General features: G+C 34.7%; 2 protein-coding genes across 2 annotated transcripts; one reads left to right on the top strand and one right to left on the bottom strand.

The window, feature by feature from the left end:
- Positions 1 to 1,611: 1,611 nt before the first annotated feature.
- glipr1a (GLI pathogenesis-related 1a) lies at positions 1,612 to 6,281 on the top strand. Its single transcript, XM_079403582.1, has 6 exons — positions 1,612 to 1,872; positions 3,562 to 3,810; positions 3,896 to 4,014; positions 4,817 to 4,902; positions 4,981 to 5,007; positions 5,765 to 6,281. The coding sequence occupies exons 1-6, from the start codon at positions 1,705 to 1,707 to the stop codon at positions 5,914 to 5,916; spliced, it is 801 nt and encodes a 266-aa protein (XP_079259708.1). The 5' UTR covers positions 1,612 to 1,704; the 3' UTR covers positions 5,917 to 6,281.
- Positions 6,060 to 17,069, bottom strand: LOC306861361 (KRR1 small subunit processome component homolog). Its single transcript, XM_079403581.1, has 10 exons — positions 16,973 to 17,069; positions 16,091 to 16,263; positions 15,856 to 15,990; positions 12,873 to 12,998; positions 11,999 to 12,082; positions 11,841 to 11,897; positions 10,008 to 10,178; positions 8,924 to 9,001; positions 8,734 to 8,830; positions 6,060 to 6,657 (listed from the first exon to the last, which is right to left on the bottom strand). Exons 1-10 carry the CDS (start codon positions 17,040 to 17,042, stop codon positions 6,518 to 6,520), a joined length of 1,131 nt encoding a protein of 376 aa, XP_079259707.1. The 5' UTR covers positions 17,043 to 17,069; the 3' UTR covers positions 6,060 to 6,517.
- Between the last annotated feature and the right edge of the window lie 9,341 nt (positions 17,070 to 26,410).

Genomic DNA, 26,410 nt, shown 5'->3' with positions numbered 1-26,410 from the left:
GAAATACCCGTAATCAGACTACAGTTAATTTTATTTTATTTTTTGATTAATTACATGTTTTTCACACAATAGCAATAAATTAAAATGTATTTTCTAAAATAGCCTACCGCTTACATACATTAACCGGAATTAACCTTACCTGGAAGACTGTATATAAGCAGCAGGTTATTTTAGAAATGAAAAAATAAAAGATAAAAGAAAAGAATTAGGGAGAATCAATAAGTGATAAATAATGTATAGCTATTATGTGAATAATATGTAATCATGTACTCAATAAAACATAACTGTAGTCTGATTACAAGTATTTTAAAATGTAATCTAATTACAAGTATTAATTTTTGTAATCTGATTATGTAATCCAGCCGGCACTGTACATATAAGATGTGCAGTTTTGTGGACATTCAAAGACCAGACACTACTACAATTATATATTATATTCTAATTATAGTCAGGTGGCTATAATTACACAGAAAATTGAGAGGCCACACAGCATTTGACCACTGGATTTACAAAAATCATTTAAACTTTAAGAGTTTTCTCAACATTTCAATGTGTTTTTTTTTTTCAAACACATTAAAATAATAATAATAATAATAAAAAAAAAAAGTATTTAACGTAATTCTCAAATAATTTTTTTCAGATGAACATTTATATCCCTGAGATATTAAGGTAATAAATAATTAAGTATCACTTATAAATGTTCACGGTTCTCTGACGTTGGTTATACCACAATTCATGCACAATCATGTCAACCAGATACTGAGAGAAACAGTGCATCATCGTGTCATGTGTGCTGGGATGCAGTATTTTGCACTTTTTAGTAATAGTGTGTTGACTGAAATAAGTTTGTATGAATAACGGTTTTGTTTTTGGAGAATCATAATATTTCTTACCTGTTGTATTTGAGCAGGACAGGGATGCACTTTGGTGACACATGAGACAAATGGCCAACATTATTTGTCTTTAGTGTCTTTACATCATTTCCATCATGTTTGATGTGCTTGCAGATCACAGGAAGAATTTACTGATTCAAATGTGTCGTGTAGAGTTAAAAGTAGGCCTAAGCATTTCCTAATTTCACTTCAGATTTATTTGTTATTGTCAGTCCTCTGTCGTGTTCCTGCCTCTTGTGCCCTTATTTGGTTTGTTTCCTGTCCTTGTCTGATGTAATCATTAGTTTATTCGTGTCTAGCCGTGTCCGTTTATTTACCCGTGTATTTATAGTCCTGTCTGTGTTGTGCCATTTGGTCTGGTCTACTTGTTACTCCCCGGTGTTTGATGTCTGTGTGTGCCTTGTCTTCAGTAAAGTATGTGATTTGAGTTACGACGTGTTCCTTGTTCATCCCTCGTGTGTACACCGTGACAGTTATAGGCCTACTTCATCTTTTGTTATATTTTTTATACTGTCATCATTTGTAAAGTGTATATATATATATATATATATATATATATATATATATATATATATATTACTTTCCTTTACCAAATTTACCTGTATTTACTTTCTTTTCATATTTGGTGACTTTTTGTGAAAACTGGAGAATTTTGAGGGTGGTAGAAATTTTCCGAGGGAGGGGTTAGGCAACACTGCACCCAGCTCTGGATATAATTATATTTCCTCTGTGAGAAAGCAGAAGTGAGCAAACCGCTGACAGGAAACCCTGAGAGTTTAACCAGTTGTAAGTTTAAGAGTCAAACTCAGCAATGAGTGACTCCCTTCACCTTCTGATCTCTGTCACAGTTCTGCTAGGCCTGGGTTCTTGCGAGCCGGTCTTTGATATCACGGATCCAGCGTTTATTGAGGAATGCGTGAAAGAACACAACAAGCACCGGGCCAACGTGATGCCTGCAGCCGCAAACATGCGCTACATGGTAAATATCAGCTGTTTCCTGATCAGAGATCAACTGGTCTCGATGGAGTCTGTGGAGGTTAAACATGCTAATGTATGTTAAACAGATTGCAAGATTTTTAACATGAACCCGTTATGTCTTCATACAGTACATCTTCATGGTCTTATTGTGCAAGACAATTTTTTTCATTGAGGGTAAAAGTATTTTCACTTTCAGGTTCAGGCTTTTAAAACCCACTGTACAATAAAATATATGACATATAAACTACAACAGACATCAGTGGGGTTTTACTTATATACTAATAGTATTTTATTAATATTACTAGCTATTTTTATAAACAGGATATGCTGAGAGTCAGGTCTGGTGGGGATTGTGAATAACTGACTGAGGTGAGACCCTTGAACAAGGCTCAATGGCTGCCCACTGCTCTGGGTGTGTGTTCACTACTGTGTGTGTGCACTTAGGACGGGTTAAATGCAGAGCACAAATTCAGAGTATGTCACCATACTTGGTATCATGTCACATCACTTTGAAAGTGACATACAGTGACCAATACTCGGAATTTGTGCTCTGCAATTAACCCATCCACACCCACACCCAGAGCAGTGGGTCTGTCACCCAATTTAAGCCATTTAGTCGTGGTATTGAGGGTGGAGAGAGTGCTGTACATTCACTCCCCCCACCTACAATCCCTGCCGGCCCGAGACTCGAACCTGCAACTGTATAAGTTTAGCTGTATAAGCATAACGGTTTGAAATTAGCAGTTTAAAAATGCATCACATTTTGCCTGAGAAGCTACAATTTATTCTAATAAAAGTTATATGATTTAATCTGCAGGTTTAAGTACTAAGCACAATATAGTTTTGGTTAAAAAAAATCGGATTCTTACACCAATATCAGTTTTTTCTTCATAAAATCTGCATATATCTATTTACAGCCTTGACAACCATTCATAGAAGATCTGGAGGAAGTGGGTAAATAATGAAATCACGCTAACACTTTATTTTAGGGTCTCTTAAGTAGTTGCTAATTAGCATGCATATTACTAGAATATTAGCCATTTATTAGTAGTAATTAAGCACATATTAATGCTTTATTCTACATGATCTTATTCTACATCCCTAATCCTACCCAATACTATTAATATGCAGCAAATTAGGAGTTTATTGAGGGGAAAAGTCGTAGTTAAGTGTTCCCTATTTTAAAGTGATACCGAAATTATCATAGGACTCCTATCTTATCCCTGATAGGTGGAAATGGTGCTGTTACAACTTTCCCCATGTTACAACCATACCAGGTCTCCCCTTATACAATTTTTGAATGAGCTTTTCAAATTACCTTGCTTTTTAGAATCCAATCAATTTCTCATCCACTCATTTTTTCTTGTGCAATATCTTGTTTTAGTGGGGGAAAAGATTTTCACTTTTATTTCTTTAGATTTTTAAACCCCACTGTATCTAATTAGCATGCATTTCCTTCTAAAAAAAAAAACACCTAAGTTAGTTTGCTGGTCTTAGCTGGTTTAAAATAGTCTCCCAGTCTGGCAAACTGAACATTAAATGCCCAAACTCCTTTACATGGGTTTTAAGGCTGTTTTAGGGTATGAACGCAATTTCCCAACAGACTGCATGTGTGTCTGGATTGATCATAAAATGAAATCTGGTTCTCATTCCTCATGAAGCCACAGTAAGAGCATGTGTTTGTGTGCAGACGTGGGATGAAGGGCTGGCGGTGACGGCGCGGGCCTGGGCCCGATTCTGCCTCTTTGAACATAACATTTACCTCAGGGAGGTGAGAAGGATGCATCCCACATTCACATCTGTGGGAGAAAACATCTGGGCAGGAATGCCGTACTCCTCGTTCAAACCTGAATCTGCAGTGCAGTTGTGGAATAATGAGGACCAATATTACAATTACAATACAAAGCAGTGCACAAACGTATGCGGCCACTACACACAGGTAGACTCAGATCCAGTTACACCTGAATCAGATACTCTACAGTTCACACAAGTGAATGAAACCTCTCTGTTTTCTGTCCATAAAGATTGTCTGGGCGGATTCGTACAAGGTTGGTTGCGCCGCTCAAGCGTGTCCCAATGGTGTGGCTAAAACTGACTTCTCAACAAAGCCTGGAATCATATTTGTGTGCAATTATGCGACAGCGTGAGTATGAAAACCACCACATACTGTATGTGCAGAGTGCTAAACCAATACTGCAACTCGCCAAAACACCAGTAAAACCAGCTTTGCAAACTAATAAAATGGTAAAAACTTTTTATCTCACAATTCTAACTTTTTCTGCTTTCTGAACTTACTCAAAGTTTTGACAGGTTTCTGCATTTCCATCTTGCAATTTTGACTTTTTCTCTGTAATTTTGTATTTAAGTCAAATGTGTATTTAAGTATTTGCAATTTTGTTTTTCTTCTTTCAGAAGTCTGCATTTACATCTTCTTCTGACTCTTATTTTACTGAGTTTATATTTTGCACAATTTTGACTTTTTCTCTTAAAATCCTGGGTTTACATCTTGCTATTCTGACTTTTTACTCTATTTTTTTTTTTTTTTTATTATGGGTTTCCATTTTGCATTTTTCTCAGAATTCTTTATATCTGTATATGCGAGTTCATATCTCCCAATACTAACTTTTTTTCTGTTTTCTAAGTTTAAATCACAATTTTGGCACTTTTTGCTCAAATGTTTACATCTCGCAATTCTAGAACTTTTTTTGAAATTCTTAATTTAAATCTCACAATCAGAATTCTGAGTTTACATCTTACAATTTTGACTTCTTCCCCCCCCCCCCCCCCTCGGAATTCTGACGTTTTTCTTCCGATGTAATGTTAACAAATTAAACCTTGTTGGCAGGTGTGGTATAGAATGAAGAAGCACAAAAAGTCTTTATATGAAGCTGCATGATTTCACAGAATTTACACACAGTAAACGTGTCACCATGACTTCTCAACAGAGGAAATTATCAAGGTGTATCTCCGTACAAAAGCGGCGTTTCATGCAGCAGCTGCAGACAAGAGACGTGTGAAAACAAACTCTGTCGTAAGTGTTCATATAACAGAAAGACGCTCATCCTTCCCAAAAACCACATTACTTTATAACTGTCACTTCCTCTCTCAGGAAACTCCACTCGCGATGCGCTGCAGAGTAAGTGTCTCCTTCCTGATTTCTCAATCTGAGTTTACATTCAGCCCAGAAAGCACTGCTTCACTCCATTCACAATTACAAACGTCTGGATGTCACTGCTTTAACAGCTGTCTGTCTCTACACTCAACGCTTTGATGTCAAAAGCCGATCATGTGGCACAAGTAAAAAAAAAATGCATTAAATAGGATGATCATAGTTTATGACAAGTATGCATTGTTTTGTGTAGTGAAGAGAATGAAACCATTGAAACTCACCTAAGATTTAGAGACACTAAAGTATCATTTATGCCATGGAAACAAAAATATGGAAAAAAGTAATTGCAGCTTTTTCTCTCATAATTCTGACATTTTTTTCAACTGTTAATTTTCTCACAAATTAAACTTCTTGGGAATTCTGAGTTTAAATCTTAAATTCAGTTTTGTTTTGTTGTTTGTTTTTCACAATGGGATAAAAAAGAATTTTAATCTAGCAATTCTAACTTTTTTTTTAGAGTCAGAATTTTGAGATTGCAGTTAATAAGCATCCATATGTTTCCGTTGCTTATGCATTTACAAATACACAAATTTCCTATTTTGTTCCTATTTTTGTTTAGAGTTTTGATTCTGTTCTGGTCAGTGCAATGCACCATAACATTGGTTCTGTAGTAAACCGAGCTCATAATCACTGCAAATACAATACAAAGACATTCAGACATTTGTAAGAGTGACTCAGTGTTTCTGGACAGCAGACAGCTATAACAGTGTGTGTGTGTGTGCAGGTTATAACTGGACTCCAGACTGGGACCCTGCACTCTCCTCCTGCGGCACGTTGTGCCTGGTGGTTATGATCATCAGACTCATATCAGTCCCGCTCATATTTGCCTGTGTTTACTGCCTACAGCGCCGTTACAATCTGTTTGTATACGAGTGAAACAACCAGAACTCAACTGCAAAACAGTGAAAGTTCACATTCAGCCGAAGCCACAACTCCACTGGGACAGAGAGCTAAATATTTCAGATTTCAAAAAATTCTATAAATAGCTTGCATTGATAATAATAAATGTATATGTGTTTATAAATAACTTATTTATTGGGACAAATGTGCTTAAATGCCATACAAAATAAATATTAAATATAAGAGGCTTGAAATGGGGTGAAGTATGAACTAGATGTGTTTTGGGTGAGATTTTGTAAGTTAGTACCTCTGGTTGTCCATTTTAAACAAGTGAAATGATGCATTTATTTTGCATTATTGTCATATAAATAAAAAAAATGTCATAAAGAACATCTTTATCCAAAACATCTCCATCTCTCTTATTCCTCGTCCCCTACAAACTAAAGTCTAATAAATGATTGTGAGATTCATTCAGGTTTTATAATAACGCTGACCAAATCTGAAACCAAGCTTCTTTTATATAAACACATGGACTAATAAACACAATATTACAACGACGTGACGATCCGGTGATGATCTGAGTGTGTTTCTCCAGGATCACAGTCAGATCAGCAGAGTTCAGACCGAGCGACGCACATTAGCTCTTGACTTTCTTCCGTTTGCCGTCTTTCGCTGAAGGCATCTCAGGGTTTACTGGAGGAGCTCCCAGCTTTTTACTTTTCGCTTTCTTCACTTTTTCTTTAATGGCTTGAATATCAAATTTGTTTTCGGCTGTTGCTAAAAAGAAGAGAATAATAAATAGCATAAGTTTGGATGCTTATTCAATTGAATTATTCACACATTTAAAGTAATTTTCCCAAAATTAATGTTCCTAACCAATATTACTAGTAGTGACTAAAGACTTTCATTAGTACATGCATAAAAAATGCATAATTAATATAAGTTGCTCTGGATAAAATCACTTACTTACATACATGTATACAGTGCCCTCCATAAGTATTGGAACAGTTCTGTTGGCTGTGGAGTCAAGACTTTTGCAAATATGATTAAAAGATGAATATGAGACAAAACTACAGAATGTCACATTTTATTATTAGCCGTTTCAACACATACATGTTTTACCAAATAAAAAGAACAGCACTTTTAGAGTTCATCCCACTCATTGATGTGAGCATAAGTATTGGGACAGTTGAACATAAGGCAGATATAAAAGATTAAAAGCTATTATTTAGTTGCAGATCCCTTGCACACAATCACAGCAGTGAGTCTGTGACCCATAGACATCACCAGACTCTTGCTCTCATCCTTTGAAAGACTTTTCCCAGCCTTTAATGCAGCCAATTCCAATTGTTGCTTGTTTTGGGGAGTTTCTGCCTTTACTCTCCTCTTCAGCTGGTGAAATTCATGTTCAATCAGATTTAAATCTGGAGATTGACTTGGGCAATATAAGACTTTCCATTTCTTTGCCCTTATAAACTCCTTGACTGAACTGGCAGGGTGTTTTGGGTCATTGTCCTGATGCAATATGAAGCACTTCCCAATTAATCTGGTGGCATTATCTTGAATATTGGTAGGCAAGATGGTTTTGTACCCTTCTAAATTCATTCTGCTACTGTCATCATACATTAAGTCATCAGTAAAGTTGAGAAGGCCTGTCCCATGCATGCCCATGCCATGACACCACCTCCACCATGCTTTACAGATGAGGCTGAATGCTTGGGATCATCGCAGTTCACTTTTTTCTCCACGATTTTGCTTTCCCATCACTTAGATAAAGGTTCATCTTTGTCTCATCGGTCCATAAACACAGTTCCAAAACTCTTCTGGCTCACCTTTGTGCTTTTTTGCCAACTCTAATCTTGCCTTTCTATTGTTGGTGCTGGTCAGAGGTTTGCATCTTGCTGTGTAGCATCTGTAATTCTGTGTCAAAGTCTCCTGAGGACAGTAGATTGTCAGAGCATCACCCCAGCTTTCTGGAAGTTGTTGGTGATTTTACAGACACGTCTTTTAGGGTTCATTTTCACAGCTTTTATGATTTGTCTGTCACCAACTACTGTTGTTTTCTCAGCCGATCAGGTCGTTGTTGCTGGTGGTTTCCAAACTCTTGATTTCTCCATGCCCTTTGTTTTTGCTAGAGCTCTAATTGACTTCCTCTTTTCTTTTAGCATCCAAATTGCTTGCTTTTCTCTCAAAGTCAGCTCCCTCGTCTTCATCCTGGTTTGTGTGTGTCATCATTGAATGCAAGATTCAGAATACAGAAGTAATGGATATAACTGATACGACACATTCCCTGCTTTTAATATCTGAAGAATTACTGCAACAGGACACAGCTGATCTCTTAGAAAGACCTGTGAGGCAACTGCTCCAATACTTATGCTCACATCAGATAGAGGGATGAACTATAAAAGTGCTAAACTTCTTAGCTGGTAAAACATCTATGTGTTGAAAAGGCTAATAATAAAATGTGACATTCTGTAGTTTTGTCTCATATCCATCTTTTAATCATATTTGTAAATGTCTTGACTCCACAGCCAGCAGAGCAATTTTGTCTTTACTGTTACAATACACACACACACGTGTGTGTATATATATATATATATATATATATATATATATAGTAAGAAAGAAATATTTAATTACATAATTTTTTTATTTTAAATATTACAATTATCATTATTAATTATTATAAAACAATACAAGATCTGGACTTCACACTCATAAATTTGCTGCAGTTTCAAAAACATACCAGCTAGTATTTTTATGATGCAACAATATATATATGAAGCGTGATGCATGTTTCTGGATGTATATTGTATTGTGAAGTATTGACCCCGCGTGTGGTGTTTGCTGTACCTGGTTTGCTCTTCTTCACGGCCGGCTTCTCTTTCGGAGGAATGAAATCTTTCTGCCGCTGCTCTTGTCTCTTGGATAAAGCTTCAGCCTGTTTCGCCTTCAGCCCCGGAAATAAAGCACAAGCCGTTATGAACTCATTCCCACCAGTCACTGCATCTGAGCTCATAAACACTCATAAAAACCACCATACCTTAATTTCATTCATCTTCTTGCGTCTCTTCTCGCTCTCTAGCAGGAAGAACTCGCCGGTCGCCAGCTCCTTATCAATCTGTGCAGAAAAATATTTCACATGAGCAACTGTTAAATGTAAACATTTATGTATATTTTTAAATGCCTGATTACTATTGTAATTTATGATTTATATAATGATAAAATACATTAATTAAAAATATGTAAGTATATGTATTTAACATAAACTTTAAGTATTTATATACTTTAAATATTAAATATTTTACTTGTTATAAATTAAGTATTTAATAAAATTTAATCATATACAAACCTATACAATTATTTATATTTATAAATGTATACATTTATTTCTATATAAATTTATAGTTTTTATATATTTGATATTCATTCATGAATATAAAAAATATTTAGCAAGCAATGAGAGCTGTTAAAAGTGAACTTTTCACATTATTATTGTAGTTTATACATCTGATGTCCTCAAAAATACATGAATAATCTATAAATATATGTATTATTGTAAACTTGATTTTAATAAGTCTTATTTAAACATTTAAGAAAATATTTAATCATGAAAAATCTATAAAGAAATTATTTATATTTATAATAATATATTTATTATAAGTACAGGTTTGGTTTAAAATGTTAATGAATATAAATTATATAATTTATAATTTATATTATATTTATAAATAATTCATATATTTGACATTAAATGTTATTATAATATTTATGAATTAATTAAAATGTAATATTTTCTAACATAAAATCCACAAATTATTTATTTATATATATAAATATATTTATAGATTTTTAACTACATGTTAATAAGCAGCTCATTTCAAGTTGGATCTGAGTAAGAATCTGTTGCCATACGTTTTTTTTTTTTTTATATCTGTCTATTATATTGATTAATATTCCTTTTGTGTCGAATTTTGCACAGTAAATGTGCTTCATAGAGAAAAAATAAAGCAAACTATTAATAGGCTAAAGAATTATTTACATTACATTTGTCTTTTATTGCTGTTCTCACACCGCGAGTGCATCGTTGCTCCCACAGCACATGATTTGATGTGATTTTTCTGTACCTTGCTCTCGGGCTGCGGCGGGGGGAACGGCGTGTACTCCTTCTTCACCATCTTCTTCTTGGGCTGCTTGCGTTTGGAGAGACTCTTATGGCGGAAGTTGGGCAGGAATCTCTCCCAGCTCTGAGTGCGTAGCTCCGGGTCGTTCGCCAGCTCTCGCTTGATCATTAACGTCTGGAAAATATTAAATTACACATCTACCATACAAGAAGGCATCATCCGTATCCAAAGTGACCTACATTTGGTTTTTGATCACTGAAAATGTGTGCAATTTACTCAAGTAGCCATAACAAAACCCCTGTATCTCTGGAAATAAACTACATAGGGCCTAAAATTTTAAGATAGCGAAAGAGAAGTTTAAGAACTAAAATTTAAAAGAGCATTAAGATGTCTTTAATACTTCTTGAGTTACAGAGTTTTTTTTATCATTTCTGAATGGTCACCATTTGCATACAAAGCAACAAACTAAAGTCAACAGATTTCACTAATAAAGCTACTAATCTTGGTGTAAAAATAATAAAATGATGCTGCCATCTTTCTAAAGCCATTTTTAACCTCCTGTAATTTGGCTCCAAATCTCAGGTGAAAATTGCCAAAAAACTGAATTACTCAGTAAAGATACATCTGTGACATTTAATATTTTGGCTTTCATTACTATTTATATTTGCTTTTCTTCAGAAAAAATGTTTAGTCTTAATTTTCCTTTGAACATCTACACGTATTACACTTTCTTCTATGTAGGGATGCACAATATTGGAGTTTGCCGATATCCGATATGCCGATATTTTTCAACTCATTTTGGCCGATGCCGATATATTTCCTTTTGTTTGGAAACAACACCAAATCTCTCCTGTGCAGAAATTATAAGCAATTTGTTTTTAAATTATGGTTAGTTTTTAATAAGAACTTATTTGTTAGATTTAAATAAACAATAATGAAGGTTTCTTTAAAGGACATTGAAGCTTTGAAAATAAATAGAAATAAACTATATATCAATCGCTGCATTTTTTCCCAGAAAGATGCGGTAAGATTTAACATGTGTAGATGGTCTAAAAAGAGTTCTTATGACAAAACTTCTGATTTGTTTAAAAAATAAAACATATTACACATTAATGACTAAATCAGTATATATAAAATTATTTAATTTACAAGTGTCATGTTTGTGATTTCTTTTTTCGTGTAAGCTATAGCTTCTGACCTTTAAATCAAAACTTTACTGCTAAATTAAAATTACTGTTTTATTTAATCATAAACAGTCTAAATGGTATTTGTGTAGGCTATTTTACTCTTAATTTCATTAGAAGTGGGCCAACAGCGCCCCCTACAGATTAAAACTCCTTACCGAACAGGCATTAGGACTCGGGGGAGGCTGCCACTGCTGCCGCTACACGTGCAGGAGCGTTCGTCTTGAAGCAGCGCTGCGCAGAATAATCAGCGTATGACATCAAATTACCGTGAGAGCGATTCGAATGCATAGGATCCATAGAATACTTTTATGTCACACAGTGATCATTCTGCACAGCGCTGCTTCAAGACGAACGCGCATTATCACACACCGAACGCATCATTCTGTATGTGCATTCTCATTTTAAATACAGCAATCCAAAATAGTGAATCTAATCATCATTCAGACAAAACTTTACTTCAAGAATGAGCCACACTGCTGACATGATCTAATCACTAGCACACCCAGAGCACAGGTGAGTTAAGCATTCCTCTTATCGGCAAGACATATCGGCATAATTTTTCATATCGGGCCGATATTTACATTTAAAGCAATTATCGGCCGATTCCGATATCAGTCCGATAAAATCGTGCATCCCTACTTCCATGTACCTTTATGTTGTAAATGGGGTGAATATTCTTCATTGTGTCCAGCACCACTTTCCGTACCTGCAGAAACAAGCAAGAAACACCAGCTTATTCCTCTACATTCATCATTTTTGAATAATTTTTTAAATTATTAAACTGAATTGGGCAGCTGTAGGTATCACCTCCTTGAGGCCGCTGTACGGGCCGAGAGCAGAAACAGTGTTTCCCTGAACCATCACGTAACAGTTGGTCAGCAGCTCTAAAGCCTGAAACAACACGAACGGATCAGATTTTATCACTGTAACATTTCATTACAGTTTCAAATGAAGATACAAGAAAACTGAATAAAAATCACACCACAAACTGGCATCTCTTAAAAATAAAGAGAAAATAATAAAACCCCTCGATAAACCCAAAGTCCATCTGTGAAAAATGTGCCTTATATATATTCAGTTTTTATAAAACGACTTCCCACATGTCTTAGCTGTCACTTTTGATCAATTGAATGCATCCTTGCTGAATAAAACTATTACAGAACACAGTTGTACCAACTGCAAACTATTTTTTAAATATATTATCAAAAATTAATTATTTAGAGATTTTCCATTATAAAATAGTTCAGTTCATTCATAAGTTAATAAATTAAGGCATATTTAGAAAAATCAACGAATGAAAAAACACGCATGACATACAAAACATAAAAAGCTTGGAAATTAATAAAATAGCCATAAAACTTTAAAACTACTTTCTTCACCTCTTAAAAGTGAAGAACAAGACAAAAGAATAAAATCCCTCTATAAACCCAAAGTCCATCTGTAAAACGTGCCTTTATAGTTTTTTTCTTTAGTTTTTGTAAATATATAATATTTTTTTTTTTTTTTTATATATGTAAAACTGATCAGAAATAACTATCATTAAAATAATACAATGTAATATGATCATATTCTTATATTATATATACATAATAATTTTTGGCCTCACTGTATGTGAATACAAATATTGGCAGGTACAGTGTAATATGAAGAAATGCAGCATGACTTTGCAGTATTTGCTCACCTTCAGCGTGGAGCCCTTGGGGCCGATCAGTCTCTGTCGTCTCCTCACAAACCGCTCTCTGTTTCGCACAAGAGTCCCGATTTTAACAATGTCACATGCCATGTCATCTTCAAGTATCCTTACAGCCTGAAACGCTGGGGTCGACAATATAATTGGCCCGGTGGCCCGGACGTACTTTTAAAACCTTTTAAAACCGTCAGGGCCACCAGATCGCTCCAACCACTAGCCCGGTGGGGCCAGTAAAAATAATGCCTCGATTAAAAAAAAAGTCTAATTTCACATTAATTACCTGTGGTTCTGTGTTTTGATTTCTGTTAAATCGTCTCGGTAACCACCGCTAGCAGGTTACGTGATCCCGACAGCCTTACAGATGCAGCGGGTTTATGCTCGCTCCCGCGGTTACGCGCGCAAACTGCACACTGCTGCTCAGCACATACCTATAGCTACTATTAAGCTAGGCTACATGTTTCTGAAACCCCCATCACCCGGCCAAACGCCGGGTAAAAAAGAGAAGGCAAGGAAGAGAAAATCACCAGAGGAATTGAGGGAAAGCGAAAGGGAATACGAAAAGAAAAGGCAGAGAAAGTTTCAGCCCCAGTGGCGAGACCGCTGGAATTGGCTGGGCTTAGGGGTGGACGATAAAAATGTCTCCACGATCTGCTTTTGAAGAAATATGGTAGTATCGTGCTACAGCACACATTATGTCAAATACAGTTCTGGCGCCGCGGTCTCTATATACTGTACAACACGACATACAGCAGTAGAGTTACTCTGACAGGACACTGCACTTATTCGCGATCGCAAAAGTACATTATTTGCACACAAGCCTTGCTGGTTAAATGTTTCATTCACGCGCTGGTCTGACGTGCGCTCATACACCTGAAGCACGCGCGCTAAAAAGCCTGTCTAACAGCGCCTGATTACTCAACTAACTTATCTTCTGCGCTAATACTGTCAAAACACACAAGGTTTACATACAGACTGTTGGTTATCTCTAAAATGAAAGTGAATAGTTAAGAGAGAAATGGATGCGTGCAGCTCTTAAAGGGACAGGACACTAAACATGCTGCCGCTTGTCATTAAAGGGATAGTTCACCCTAAAATTTAATTTCTGTCATCATTTACTCACTCACATGTTGTCCCAAACCTCTATTAATTTCTTGTGCTGAACCCAAAAGAAGATATTTTGAAGAATGAGGGTAACCAAACAGTTGCTGGTCCACATTGACTTTGATATGAAAGAACAATCCTATGGAAGTCACTGAGCACCAGCAACTGATTGGTTTTCCACCTTCTTCAAAATAGCATTTATGTTCAGCAGAAGAAAGAAACTCATTCAGGTTTAAAACAACTTTTGAGTAAATGATGGTATAAAAATAAAACATTATGACAGAATTGACAGACAGATGACAGAATATTAATTTGTGGGGGAACTATTCATTTAACGTTAACAAAACAACAAAACACAAAGAGAAAAATCACTCTATTCTTGACTGAAAAACTTTAATACAGTTGCTTTAGGAATCAGTCTATGTAGAGTTTTATTTTTATATTTGTTCATTCAATTTCATTGAATGCTCTGCTAAATACACCTATTGTACCTGAAAATTAAGAAGTTTGTTTTATTTGTATATTATGTGTATTTGTAATGTGTATCTTTGTTCTTATTTTTTAATAAGAAAGATAGAATGATGACAAAGATTTTTATCTTCGCCCACTTTGACCTAAATATCTGCCATGTCTTTTTTTTTGTTTTTTGTTACCTTGAAAGGCTTTGTCTTTCTAGTTTGGCTGTAATGCTCAGACAGCTTGTAAAACCAACATGACAAAGAATCGTGATAAAATCGTGAATCGTGATATTTCTAAAAAAAAATCGTGATATGATATTTTTCCCATATCGCCCACCCCTAGCTGGGCTACGATCAAGAAAAAAAAGAGGTTTACTGTGAGCTCTGCAGATCAATGCCCACATATGCAGACAAGTAAGTTAGAGAAAAGTTAACGTGTATGAAACCTATGGTATGAACATAATATAATGAATTGCTGTGTGACTACGGAGAATGATCCTATGCAATAGGTTTATTTGCACTTGTTTCATGTTTTTGCACAGTTTTGCTGCACTTTGCACTAAACCTACCTTAAAAAAAATTAATGTTATTCATGTTGTTCAAGCAAACTGTTCTTTTTCGTGATTATTGGGATCAATACCCGACGCGTTGACCTGGGCCAGCGAACTTCAAAAGACACTGGCCCGGAGGGCCAGTGGCAAATTTCCCTTATTGTCTACCCCTGCTGAAACGAACAAGACCGTTTAAGATTTGAGGCTGAATTTATTGGTCAAAAGTTTGGAATAATGAAGTTTTTTGTTTTTGAAGGAAGCCTCTTATGCCAAACCAAGGCTGAATTTATAAAAAATAAAATAAAAAACAGAAAATTGTAATGTGAAATATTAGTACAATTTAAAATTTAATATAATATACTGTAAAATAATTTTCAGCATCATTACTTTTGTAACATTATAAATGTCTTTACTTTCACTTTTAATAAATTTAATGCATCCTTGCTGAACAAAAGTATTTTTCTAAAAAATAAAAAAGCACCTACCACAAACTTCATTTTAAATAACTAAATATAGTTTAACTACATTAAAAGATTTTATATGGTTTAATATGTTAATTCATAAATTATGTAAAATATTAAAATTACATTTAATATCAAATCTATTATATGTGTATGTGTACGTATATATATATATATATATATATATATATATAAATATATATATTTAAATACAGTATATAATCTAACCATATAAAATCTTTACCTAATGTATTGATATTATATTATTTTAAAAAGTATATTTATGAGTAAATTATTAAACCATATTGTTAATTTGCTATTAATTATTATTAACTATTTCAAATCTATAAATAATCTATATACATAAAAAAATATGATCAATAATTTATTGATGAACTCCCACCTGTTCAAACGGCACGCTTCTGGCCAATAACTTGATGAGATCCCTCGCTCTGAGGATGGTGTAGGGGTCAAATGTTTTCTTTGTTGTGTTTACCGTTATACTGCCTTCAATCAGGTCCAGTGTGGCATTGACGCACTACAGAGCAGCAGCACAGATCCAAAGAAATTAGATAACCTAATTCAAAGAGCTCATAGACATTTAGAAACCAAAAAAAAGCACTTTTTCCGACACTCACAACATCTCCGAGAGCTTTCTGCACCAGCGGCCAGCACTCCTTCAGATACGCCTCTCTGTATTTGGGGAAAAGTGTGGCGAAACTGCTCTCCTCCAGCAGACCTTTGGGATTGTCTTCTGCGGTGAATTTAGGCTCCTTCCAGCCGTCTGGAACCGTCAGCAGTTCAGTCTCATCTGTTTAAGACAAAAAAGAGTTTAGTAAGTCATATGTGACCCTGGAGCACAAAACCAGTCTTAAGTCGCTGGGGTATATTTGTAGCAATAGCCAAAAATACATTGTATGGGTCAAAATTATACATTTTTCTTTTATGACAAAAATCATTAGGATAGTATAAGATAAGATATTTAGTAAATTTCCTATTGTAAATATAACAAAACTTTATTTTTGATTAGTAATATGCATTGCTAAGAAGTTCAGCTGCACAACTTTAAAGGTGATTTTCTCAAACATTTTTTGCACCCTCAGATTCTCATATAGTTGTATTTCAGCCAAATATTAAGCTTATTTATTCATTATTATACTTGTCTATTAACAAGCTTATTTATTCAGCTTTTAGATGAGGTTTAAATCTCAATTTCGCAAAACTGACCCGTATGACTGGTTTTATGGTGCAGGGTCACATTTTGCAAAGCTTTCAACAAATGCACAATAAATGAACTTTTGTGGAAAACAGTCGTTTAAAAAGGCGCACAATAACAAAATATAAAATCATTGTAGCTAAAAAACAAAAAAAAAACAAAAAAACCTGAAGTTTTAATTCTACGCGAGCTGCGTCAAACGTAAACATGTCATTTGAAGTCAATAATATGGTTATTGCTGATACGAGCGAGGTCCGTGAGGATTATATTGCGTATGCTTGATGGTTTCTAAGTGTAGCTGTACCTGTGTTTTTGCTCTTTTTCTGTGTTTTGTTTGTTGGCGTTTCACTCGTGCTTTCTGTGGGAGCCGCCATTGCTGCTGTTGGGAGTGACGTCAGACGCTGCGTGGGGTCGTCACGAGCGCATGCGCTGCCACCTGCTGGCGCGGAGGAATTGATCACAGACCGAAAATTAAATAAAATAAAAGTCGTAAAAAAGTCGTGACGTATTGTCAAGTATGGTGACCCATACTCGAAATTGGTGCTCTGCGTTTAACCCATCCAAGTGCACACACACAGCAGTGAGTAGTGAACAAATGCACACACACACACACACACACACACACCGTGAACACACACCCGGAGCAGTGGGCAGCCATGCTGCAGCGCCCGGGGAGCAATTGGGGGTTCGGTGCCTTGCTCAAGGGCACCTCAGTCGTGGTATTGAGGGTGGAGAGAGCGCTGGACATTCCCTCCCCCCACCTACAATTCCTGCCGGCCGGGGGCTCGAACTCGCAACCTTTCGATTACGAGTCCGACTCTCTAACCATTAGGCCACGACATACTCTTAAATAATAATTTAAGAGTAATACAATTTTAAACTAAAAATTAATAAAATCTATACAGGCACTGAACAAAACTACATATAATATTACTAATAAATTAAAAGTAAACAGTAATAATAATCAATACTATTTTTTATTAATATTATTACCTATTCAATTCCCTACCTATTCATTGCCAAATTCACAATATTCCTAATGAACAAAATATTTTTCATTTATTTGCACAGACAATCTATAAAATGTCAAAATTGGTTTGAAATTGTGCTTTAATTATCCTTAAACAATAAATAATTATTTTTATTATATTTGTAAATTTTTATTTTTGAGTGAAAATAGAAATGCACATCTTCTCCTCCACATCTGACAGAAGGAACACCTCCTGCATGGATTATATCAGCCAGAGTTCATTATAATAGTCAGAGATTGTTACATCAGTCAGAGATCACACTGAAGCTGCTTGTGTTTCTCAGGCTCAAAGGTCCGCTTTCTGGAGCAGTTTGAGAGCTGGGGGCCATATGTGGACGGAGAGCCGACCAGAGAGCAGGCGGTCAGCGCCTTTCTGAAGGGACACTGGCAGAAGGACAAGCCCGTGCTGCTAGATACACTAGTATCCAGTCTCACAGTCAGCATGAAGTCAAACACAACCCTGTTCACTGGCTAGTGTGTGTGTGTGTGTGTGTGTGTGTGTGTTCCAGGGACCACCTCAGAAGAAGGAGTGATCTTTGTGAATGGCGTCTTCATGAAGCCCGTGTCAGCGGTCGAGTGCACGGTCTACACCACGGCCATCTTCAAGCACGCCATCAAAATCCTGCGCAAATACCTGCCGCTGTACAGCGACGCAGACCGCCGGGACATGCTGGCACAGGTTAGCCACGCTACATCACTACCCTTCCTCATAATGACTCTGACAGGACTTTACTTTTAAGCTCCCGTCAATTATTTCTATATTTGCAACCATCTGTCATGTTTACACCCTTCTGCTGCCAAAAGCATCTTCCTCCACTGATTCAAAAGTTTCTGTGCATGCTAATATTTCATCATATTATAGTATATCTCATATTTTTGCCTGATTCCCTTTATTATTTTATTAATTTATAAAATAATATAATTTATCATTTTAATTATATATTCATTATAAAAAATTATATATATGAGTTTATTTGCAAAAACTATTTTTTTTTTATTATGCTGCCATGTTTTATTGTGTTAGTTAGCTATTATTTTTAGTAATTTTGTACCTAGTCAAAATAACCCAACTGCAGTTTGATTTAAATTCATTGGAAAGCAGAATGAAAAAACTTGATTTTTGAAAAATGTTAAAAACGGAGTCATCCATTTTTGCATATGAACTCTTCATATATATATATATATATATATATATATATATATATATATATATGAAAATATAACTGATTACCTATAATATTTATTATTATCTGTACAGGTAGTGTTTTTGCATTCTTCCCTCAATTCTCATTTAACTGCAATGCAATTTCTTTTTTTTTTACATTTATTTAAATAAAAAAAATCAATAAATATATAAAAAAATCTCATATTACAACAATAAAAAATGGTTTGAAAATGTGCTTTAATTATATTTTAAATAATTTAAAAAATCTGGTTATATCTAGTTATTTACAGTAATAAGAAATTAGTATAAAATAAGCTTTGATTGTAATAAAAAATAATCAAAAACTAAATATTCTAAAATATCCTTAATTTTCTTTACAAGAATTAAGTCCACCTGTATTTTGAGATGAATGGTACTGCTAATATATAGACTTCATATCAACATATCAATATCAACGATGGAAGTAAAATAGGTTACCATAATAGAGAATAGTGTTTTTATAACTGTAAAACAAAGACAGATACCAATTAAGAAGCCTTTTTTGTGTGGAAATGATTCCGCTCCCCTTCCGTCCACAATGTGGCGCTGTAACTCAGTGTGTGTTGTGATTTACTCATCTGGCACTGAGAGCTCTCCAAGCAATGATATGGGCCATTTCTCAAACGGAAGGCATTTGTGGGCTGCATACGTCATCAAGCCTGGTTTATTTCAGTTAACTGAGCATCACATTCGCGAGTCAAAAGCATATTACAACAATTTACACTTAACTAAGAATAATGGTCAAATTTATAACTGTTACTATCTTCTTTATGACGTATGCAGCCTACAAATGCGACCTCCGGAGGATGCAGCCTTCCGTTTGAGAAACGGCCTTAACCAGGGCCACTTCAGCAGAGCTCACGTGACAGGTCAAAGGTCACCACAACCTGCCTATCATAATAAATAACCAAATCTATGCATTTACCGCTAAAGTGACACAGACAGTTGAAGTCTGGACCTGCGTTCAGTCACTATGAAACACATAACCCCCGCAGGATGGGACGGCCGTCACAAGCTCAGACAGATTAGTTCAGACAGATGCGTTTCGTTTGTCAGGCTGATCGGCACTTGTTTAGAGCTCTTCATCGAGTCGCTGGAGGTTAAGTATCTCTATCTGTTACCTGGTAACCAAACACTCATCAGATAGCGACCCCACACACGCACACACACACACACGCACACACACACACACACACAGAATCCAGTGCCTACGGTCTGAAATACAAACTCAGACTGAGATCCGATGACTTTCTGACTCTTGACTAAATGGTGCAGCCTTTTACCTAGCAGTGATATTTTAGCATTATTTATATAATATTATAGTATTTTTATATTAAGATTTTTATATTATTTAAAAAAAAAATAATATTATATATTTTTAAATAATTTTATATTAATATATAATTTAAAAATATTTTTCTTAAAAATATTTTTTTTTTAATATTTTTAAAAAATTTATATTTTAAATAAATGCTGCTTCTTTGAACTTTTTATGCTTAAATGTTGCAGTATATTAACCAGCAGTGATATTTTAGTATTATTTATACACTACTACAGAATTTATTAATATTTTTAAAAAATATTTATATTTATCAATTGTCAATATTATTTTAAATATTTTTTTATTTTATAATATATATATACAGGTCCTTTTCAAAAAATTTGCATATTGTGATAAAGTTCATTATTTTCTGTAATGTACTGATAAACATTAGACTTTCATATATTTTAGATTCATTACAACACAACTGAAGTAGTTCAAGCCTTTTATTGTTTTAATATTGATGATTTTGGCATACAGCTCATGAAAACCCAAAATTCCTATCTCAAAAAATTAGCATATCATGAAAAGGTTCTCTAAACGAGCTATTAACCTAATCATCTGAATCAACTAATTAACTCTAAACACCTGCAAAAGATTCCTGAGGCTTTTAAAAACTCCCAGCCTGGTTCATTACTCAAAACCGCAATCATGGGTAAGACTGCCGACCTGACTGCTGTCCAGAAGCCCATCATTGACACCCTCAAGCAAGAGGGTAAGACACAGAAAGAAATTTCTGAACGAATAGGCTGTTCCCAGAGTGCTGTATCAAGGCACCTCAGTGGGAAGTCTGTGGGAAGGAAAAAGTGTGGCAGAAAACGCAGCACAACGAGAAGAGGTGACCGGACCCTGAGGAAGATTGTGGAGAAGGACCGATTCCAGACCTTGGGGGACCTGCGGAAGCAGTGGACTGAGTCTGGAGTAGAAGCATCCAGAGCCACCGTGTACAGGCGTGTGCAGGAAATGGGCTACAGGTGCCGCATTCCCCAGGTCAAGCCACTTTTGAACCAGAAACAGCGGCAGAAGCGCCTGACCTGGGCTACAGAGAAGCAGCACTGGACTGTTGCTCAGTGGTCCAAAGTACTTTTTTCGGATGAAAGCAAATTTTGCATGTCATTCGGAAATCAAGGTGCCAGAGTCTGGAGGAAGACTGGGGAGAGGGAAATGCCAAAATGCCTGAAGTCCAGTGTCAAGTACCCACAGTCAGTGATGCTGGTGTTGGTCCACTGTGTTTTATCAAGGGCAGGGTCAATGCAGCTAGCTATCAGGAGATTTTGGAGCACTTCATGCTTCCATCTGCTGAAAAGCTTTATGGAGATGATTTCATTTTTCAGCACAACCTGGCACCTGCTCACAGTGCCAAAACCACTGGTAAATGGTTTACTGACCATGGTATTACTGTGCTCAATTGGCCTGCCAACTCTCCTGACCTGAACCCCATAGAGAATCTGTGGGATATTGTGAAGAGAAAGTTGAGAGACGCAAGACCCAACACTCTGGATGAGCTTAAGGCCGCTATCGAAGCATCCTGGGCCTCCATAACACCTCAGCAGTGCCACAGGCTGATTGCCTCCATGCCACGCCGCATTGAAGCAGTCATTTCTGCAAAAGGATTCCCGACCAAGTATTGAGTGCATAACTGAACATAATTATTTGAAGGTTGACTTTTTTTTTTTTTTTTGTATTAAAAACACTTTTCTTTGCTAAATATGCTAATTTTTTGAGATAGGAATTTTGGGTTTTCATGAGCTGTATGCCAAAATCATCAATATTAAAACAATAAAAGGCTTGAACTACTTCAGTTGTGTTGTAATGAATCTAAAATATATGAAAGTCTAATGTTTATCAGTACATTACAGAAAATAGTGAACTTTATCACAATATGCAAATTTTTTGAAAAGGACCTGTATATATTTATAATATTAACCATTAACTAATTTATTAACATTTTATACATTATAAAGAATTCTGTTCTTGAACTTTATTTAATGGTGCAGCCTTTTACCCAGAAGTGATCTGTAAGTATTATTTATACACTGTTATAGAATTTATTTTTAAAATTATAATAATATTTATGTTTATTTATAAATGTTTAGTTTTATTTTTATATTTATTTTTAATAAATTAATATAGAATTTTAATGATTTATTATATTTGATAAAAAAAAATTAAATAAATGCTGTTCTTTTGAACTTTCCATTCAGCCTTTTAGGCAGTGATATTTTGGTATTTAAACTATTATTAAAACTGTATTTATTGATATTTACGGATCTATGTGCAAGCTTTTATTAAGAAACATATTCAAACACAGGCAGGGTTAAACATCAATAAACAGCTATGCTGAGGGCAAGACACAAGAGGATTCTGAGAGCATGCATGGGTCATCGATCGGCGAACAATATCCAAAGGGCTTGACAAGAGGGGTAATCTGAGTACACAAGCAATAGTTCACGCAGGGGCAAACACAATCCGAAACAGCAAGCAAAGGCAATACTCAGCCATCTGGCAGAGGAAGTCTAAGGCTTATAAAGCGTGTGTGATTGTGTGATAGTTCTCAGCTGTGAGTGGGTGATTAGTGAGATGGCTGCTGGGAAATGTAGTCCAGGGTAATATGTAACTCTGTGTGGTGTGAAAGTCAATATGATGGAGGAGTGACCTCTTGTAGTCAGATGGAAGGTCATGGAGCAGATTCATTACACAGGGATTCAGTCTCATTCATGTCAGGCTCTGAAGTCTCTGAAACGTGCCAGATTTCACATAGCCGCAAATACATTATACCTGTGTGGCATTTATATTTGCTCATAATAATGAGCAGCACAGAGTAACTCAAGCTGACGGATCCGTCCCTCCGTGATGGAGATGAAATCGATAGCTTTACGTGTGGAGCCTGAGTACAATCTGCAGCGGCGGCTGGTTAACTGTAAGCAGCCGATTAAACTCAGCATCAGCATCAAACTTAAACCACTGGAAACAGACTATCAGAAACTCTTTACACAGATGCAAACGGTGTATTAAACGAAAGCCAGTCTTCTCAGAGCGATGAGCTTTGTAAAAATTTATGCGTTTTAGGAAGGCGGGGCATAGAAGAGTAACAATAATGTGCAGTATGTGGAAAATAATGTGTTTTTTAACCTTAAATCACATAAACACATTGCATTACACCAAATACACCAAATAATGTTCTTTTTAGCAACGTCATATGACCCCTTTAATATAGATACATTATTATTATTATTATGATTTTTATTATTAGGCACAGATCACAGCATCTACAGCAGCATCCTATAATATTATTATTAAATATAACATTTTATATATGACTGACAGCACTAAATATACATATATTAACATAATGTTAAAAAATATAATACAATATAATTTTTAATGAAATATTTTTAAACCTATGGTAGACTTTAAGCCAATATTATATATATATATATATATATATATATATATATATGTGTGTGTGTGTGTGTGTGTGTGTTTATGAATTTCATTACATATTTAATATAGTTATATTATTATTATTAGCATTATTATTATCGGGCTCAGATCACACCAAGTAGTAACGTATACATTATATAATATTATTAATAATAATAAAAAAAATAATATTTTGGTCCTCTTAACAATTCAGCTGTTTTTTATTTCTATAACGTATATTTCTATAATATAAAGTTTACCATAATATTAAAAGCTAAATAATCCCTTTGCTATTGGGACAAAAACATAAACATGTATTTTAATAAAAAATAAATGGGGAATACATTTACAGCCATAAAATGTCAAAATGAACAACTACAGATCCTTTACTCAGATGTAAACACTTTTGAGTTTATTGGTGTATTAAATTACAGATAATTTGCATTTGTGAGCTCACAGAAGGAGACCGGCATAAACGGGTCTGGACCGGACCAGAGCGGATGATAACTCACCCCAAATAACCTCTCCACAAACGCACAAAGACACACCAGCAGAGCGCAGTGAAATGACACACGGAGGTTATGAGAAACCATAAAACAGCCCAAGACTTCTCTCTCCAGACCCGCTGGATCAGAGCTGTCCTCCATATGTCAGATCCTCCCACAGTCAATAAAACACAGAGACAGAAATACAGCAGCCACTCCTGCTCCTGCATCAGAGAATAAAACAATCATGATCCGATCGAGCCGCTGCACGACTTTAATAATCACCAACTAAAGCTTTAAATCAAACCACCGTCCCGCCTGCAGTTTCTGCACTTCAAAGGAGGAGGAATATCAAGAAAATCGTGATTGTGTTCAAGCCACTTTAGAAATTTGAGGCTACAATATATATATATATATACATACATACACACACACACACACACACATATTATAGGCCTATATGCATATATATATGTATATAAATACACACACGCACACACAAAATATACACACACACAAATTATTATTAATATAAATATGTTATAAAAATTATAGTATGAAATAGTATTTAAATAGTTCAATTATAATATTAATAGCTATATAATACAATAAAATACACATAATTAAAATAATTTGCAAAAAATAAAGTTTTGTATTTATATAAATGTTTTATTAAAGCATCTGCATCTGTTTGCCAATATTACTGTGCATTGTTGTATTGGTGAACTTAAAATATAAATTATTTATTATTATATTATAAATATAAATAAATATTGTAAAAAATGAATTTGAATGTATTACAATGTTTAGGTAAAACATTTACCTACAGCCAATATTATTATTGTTATATTGGTGCCCCGATTTAAAAAAAAAAAAAGATATAAAAAATTACAAATTCTAAAATATATTTAACAAAAAAAATTTAATGATTTAAAATGTAATAACATTTTACAGTTCATGTTATTAGAAATAAAAACAACATGTCTTTTTAAGATTTTATTTTATCTATTTTATTTTATTTTAAAATGTAATGCATTGTATAAACCTCCCCTATATACATACATGCATATATGTATGTGTTTATATGTACACACACACACAACATGCACACACACACTGTACAGCCACTGCTCTGTTAGCACTAGCTGTCATTGTCCTTGCTGCGACGTCACATGAGAAATAATTCGATGTGTCAGCATTACTGCTGCATCATGGGAAACAGAGCAGATGTGTCTCTAGAGGACGCCGGCGTGTCACACACACACACACACACACACACACACACACACACCAGATCCCCAAGAAATTAATATCTGCATGTAATAATAAAACATAATTTAAAGCTGATTGACCGCTGTCAATCGTTTCCCATCATGCCTCAGTCCCACTGTTTCTCTCCCCTTCATGCATGTTCAGGCCCGTTTGAGGGTGAATTAGGAGTGAAGCTTGTGTGCTGGTGCACGACAGCAGAGCTGAGCACAGCGGGATTGTGGGATTGTGAAGGACTGAACTCATGACTTTCAGATGGAAACACAAGCTGCAGCTCTCTGATGAAAATGAGCAATATAAATCAAACATATCAAATCACCATCCACATGATGACACATATCTGATAAACCACTCCTTTTTATATATGATAAATACAAATATATTTACAGGAAATACATATTTATTATAAATTTATTTGTAAAAAATATTATATGGTCAGTTGTATATAACATATAACATTTATATATTTTTATATAACATTTTTTGCAATGCATTACTTTCACTAAAAATAATAATATAGTGGAATTATATTAAATGTAATTACATATATTACATGTATATAAATATATTTTGTCCTTTTAACAATGAAATTGTTGAGCTGTTTTTTTAATATGATCATATTTCTGATATAATAAAAATAGGCTAATATAGTTTATATAATATCTCTATAATATAGTTTCTTTCTTTTTTTTCTTTCTTTCTTGCTTGCTTTATGTATTTATTTATTTAATGATATTTTGACATTAAATATGCACTGAAATTAATATACATAAATTAATATATTCATATATTTTCATTGAATTTAATTGTTATATTAGATAGATAGATAGATAGATAGATAGATAGATAGATAGATAGATAGATAGATAGATAGATAGATAGATAGATAGATAGATAGATAGATAGATAGTTTAAATAAATAAATTATACAATTATTAAAATATAATTTTTTTATGTTTACAGAAAGTCGATTTCCTCACTTTACTCACCATTAGTAGATGTGAGCAAAC

The sequence above is a fragment of the Barbus barbus genome (genome assembly GCF_936440315.1).
Source record: "Barbus barbus genome assembly, chromosome: 42".
NCBI lineage: Eukaryota > Metazoa > Chordata > Actinopteri > Cypriniformes > Cyprinidae > Barbus > Barbus barbus.
Note: the sequence above shows the minus strand (reverse complement) of the source record. Positions and strands in the feature narration are given on the sequence as shown.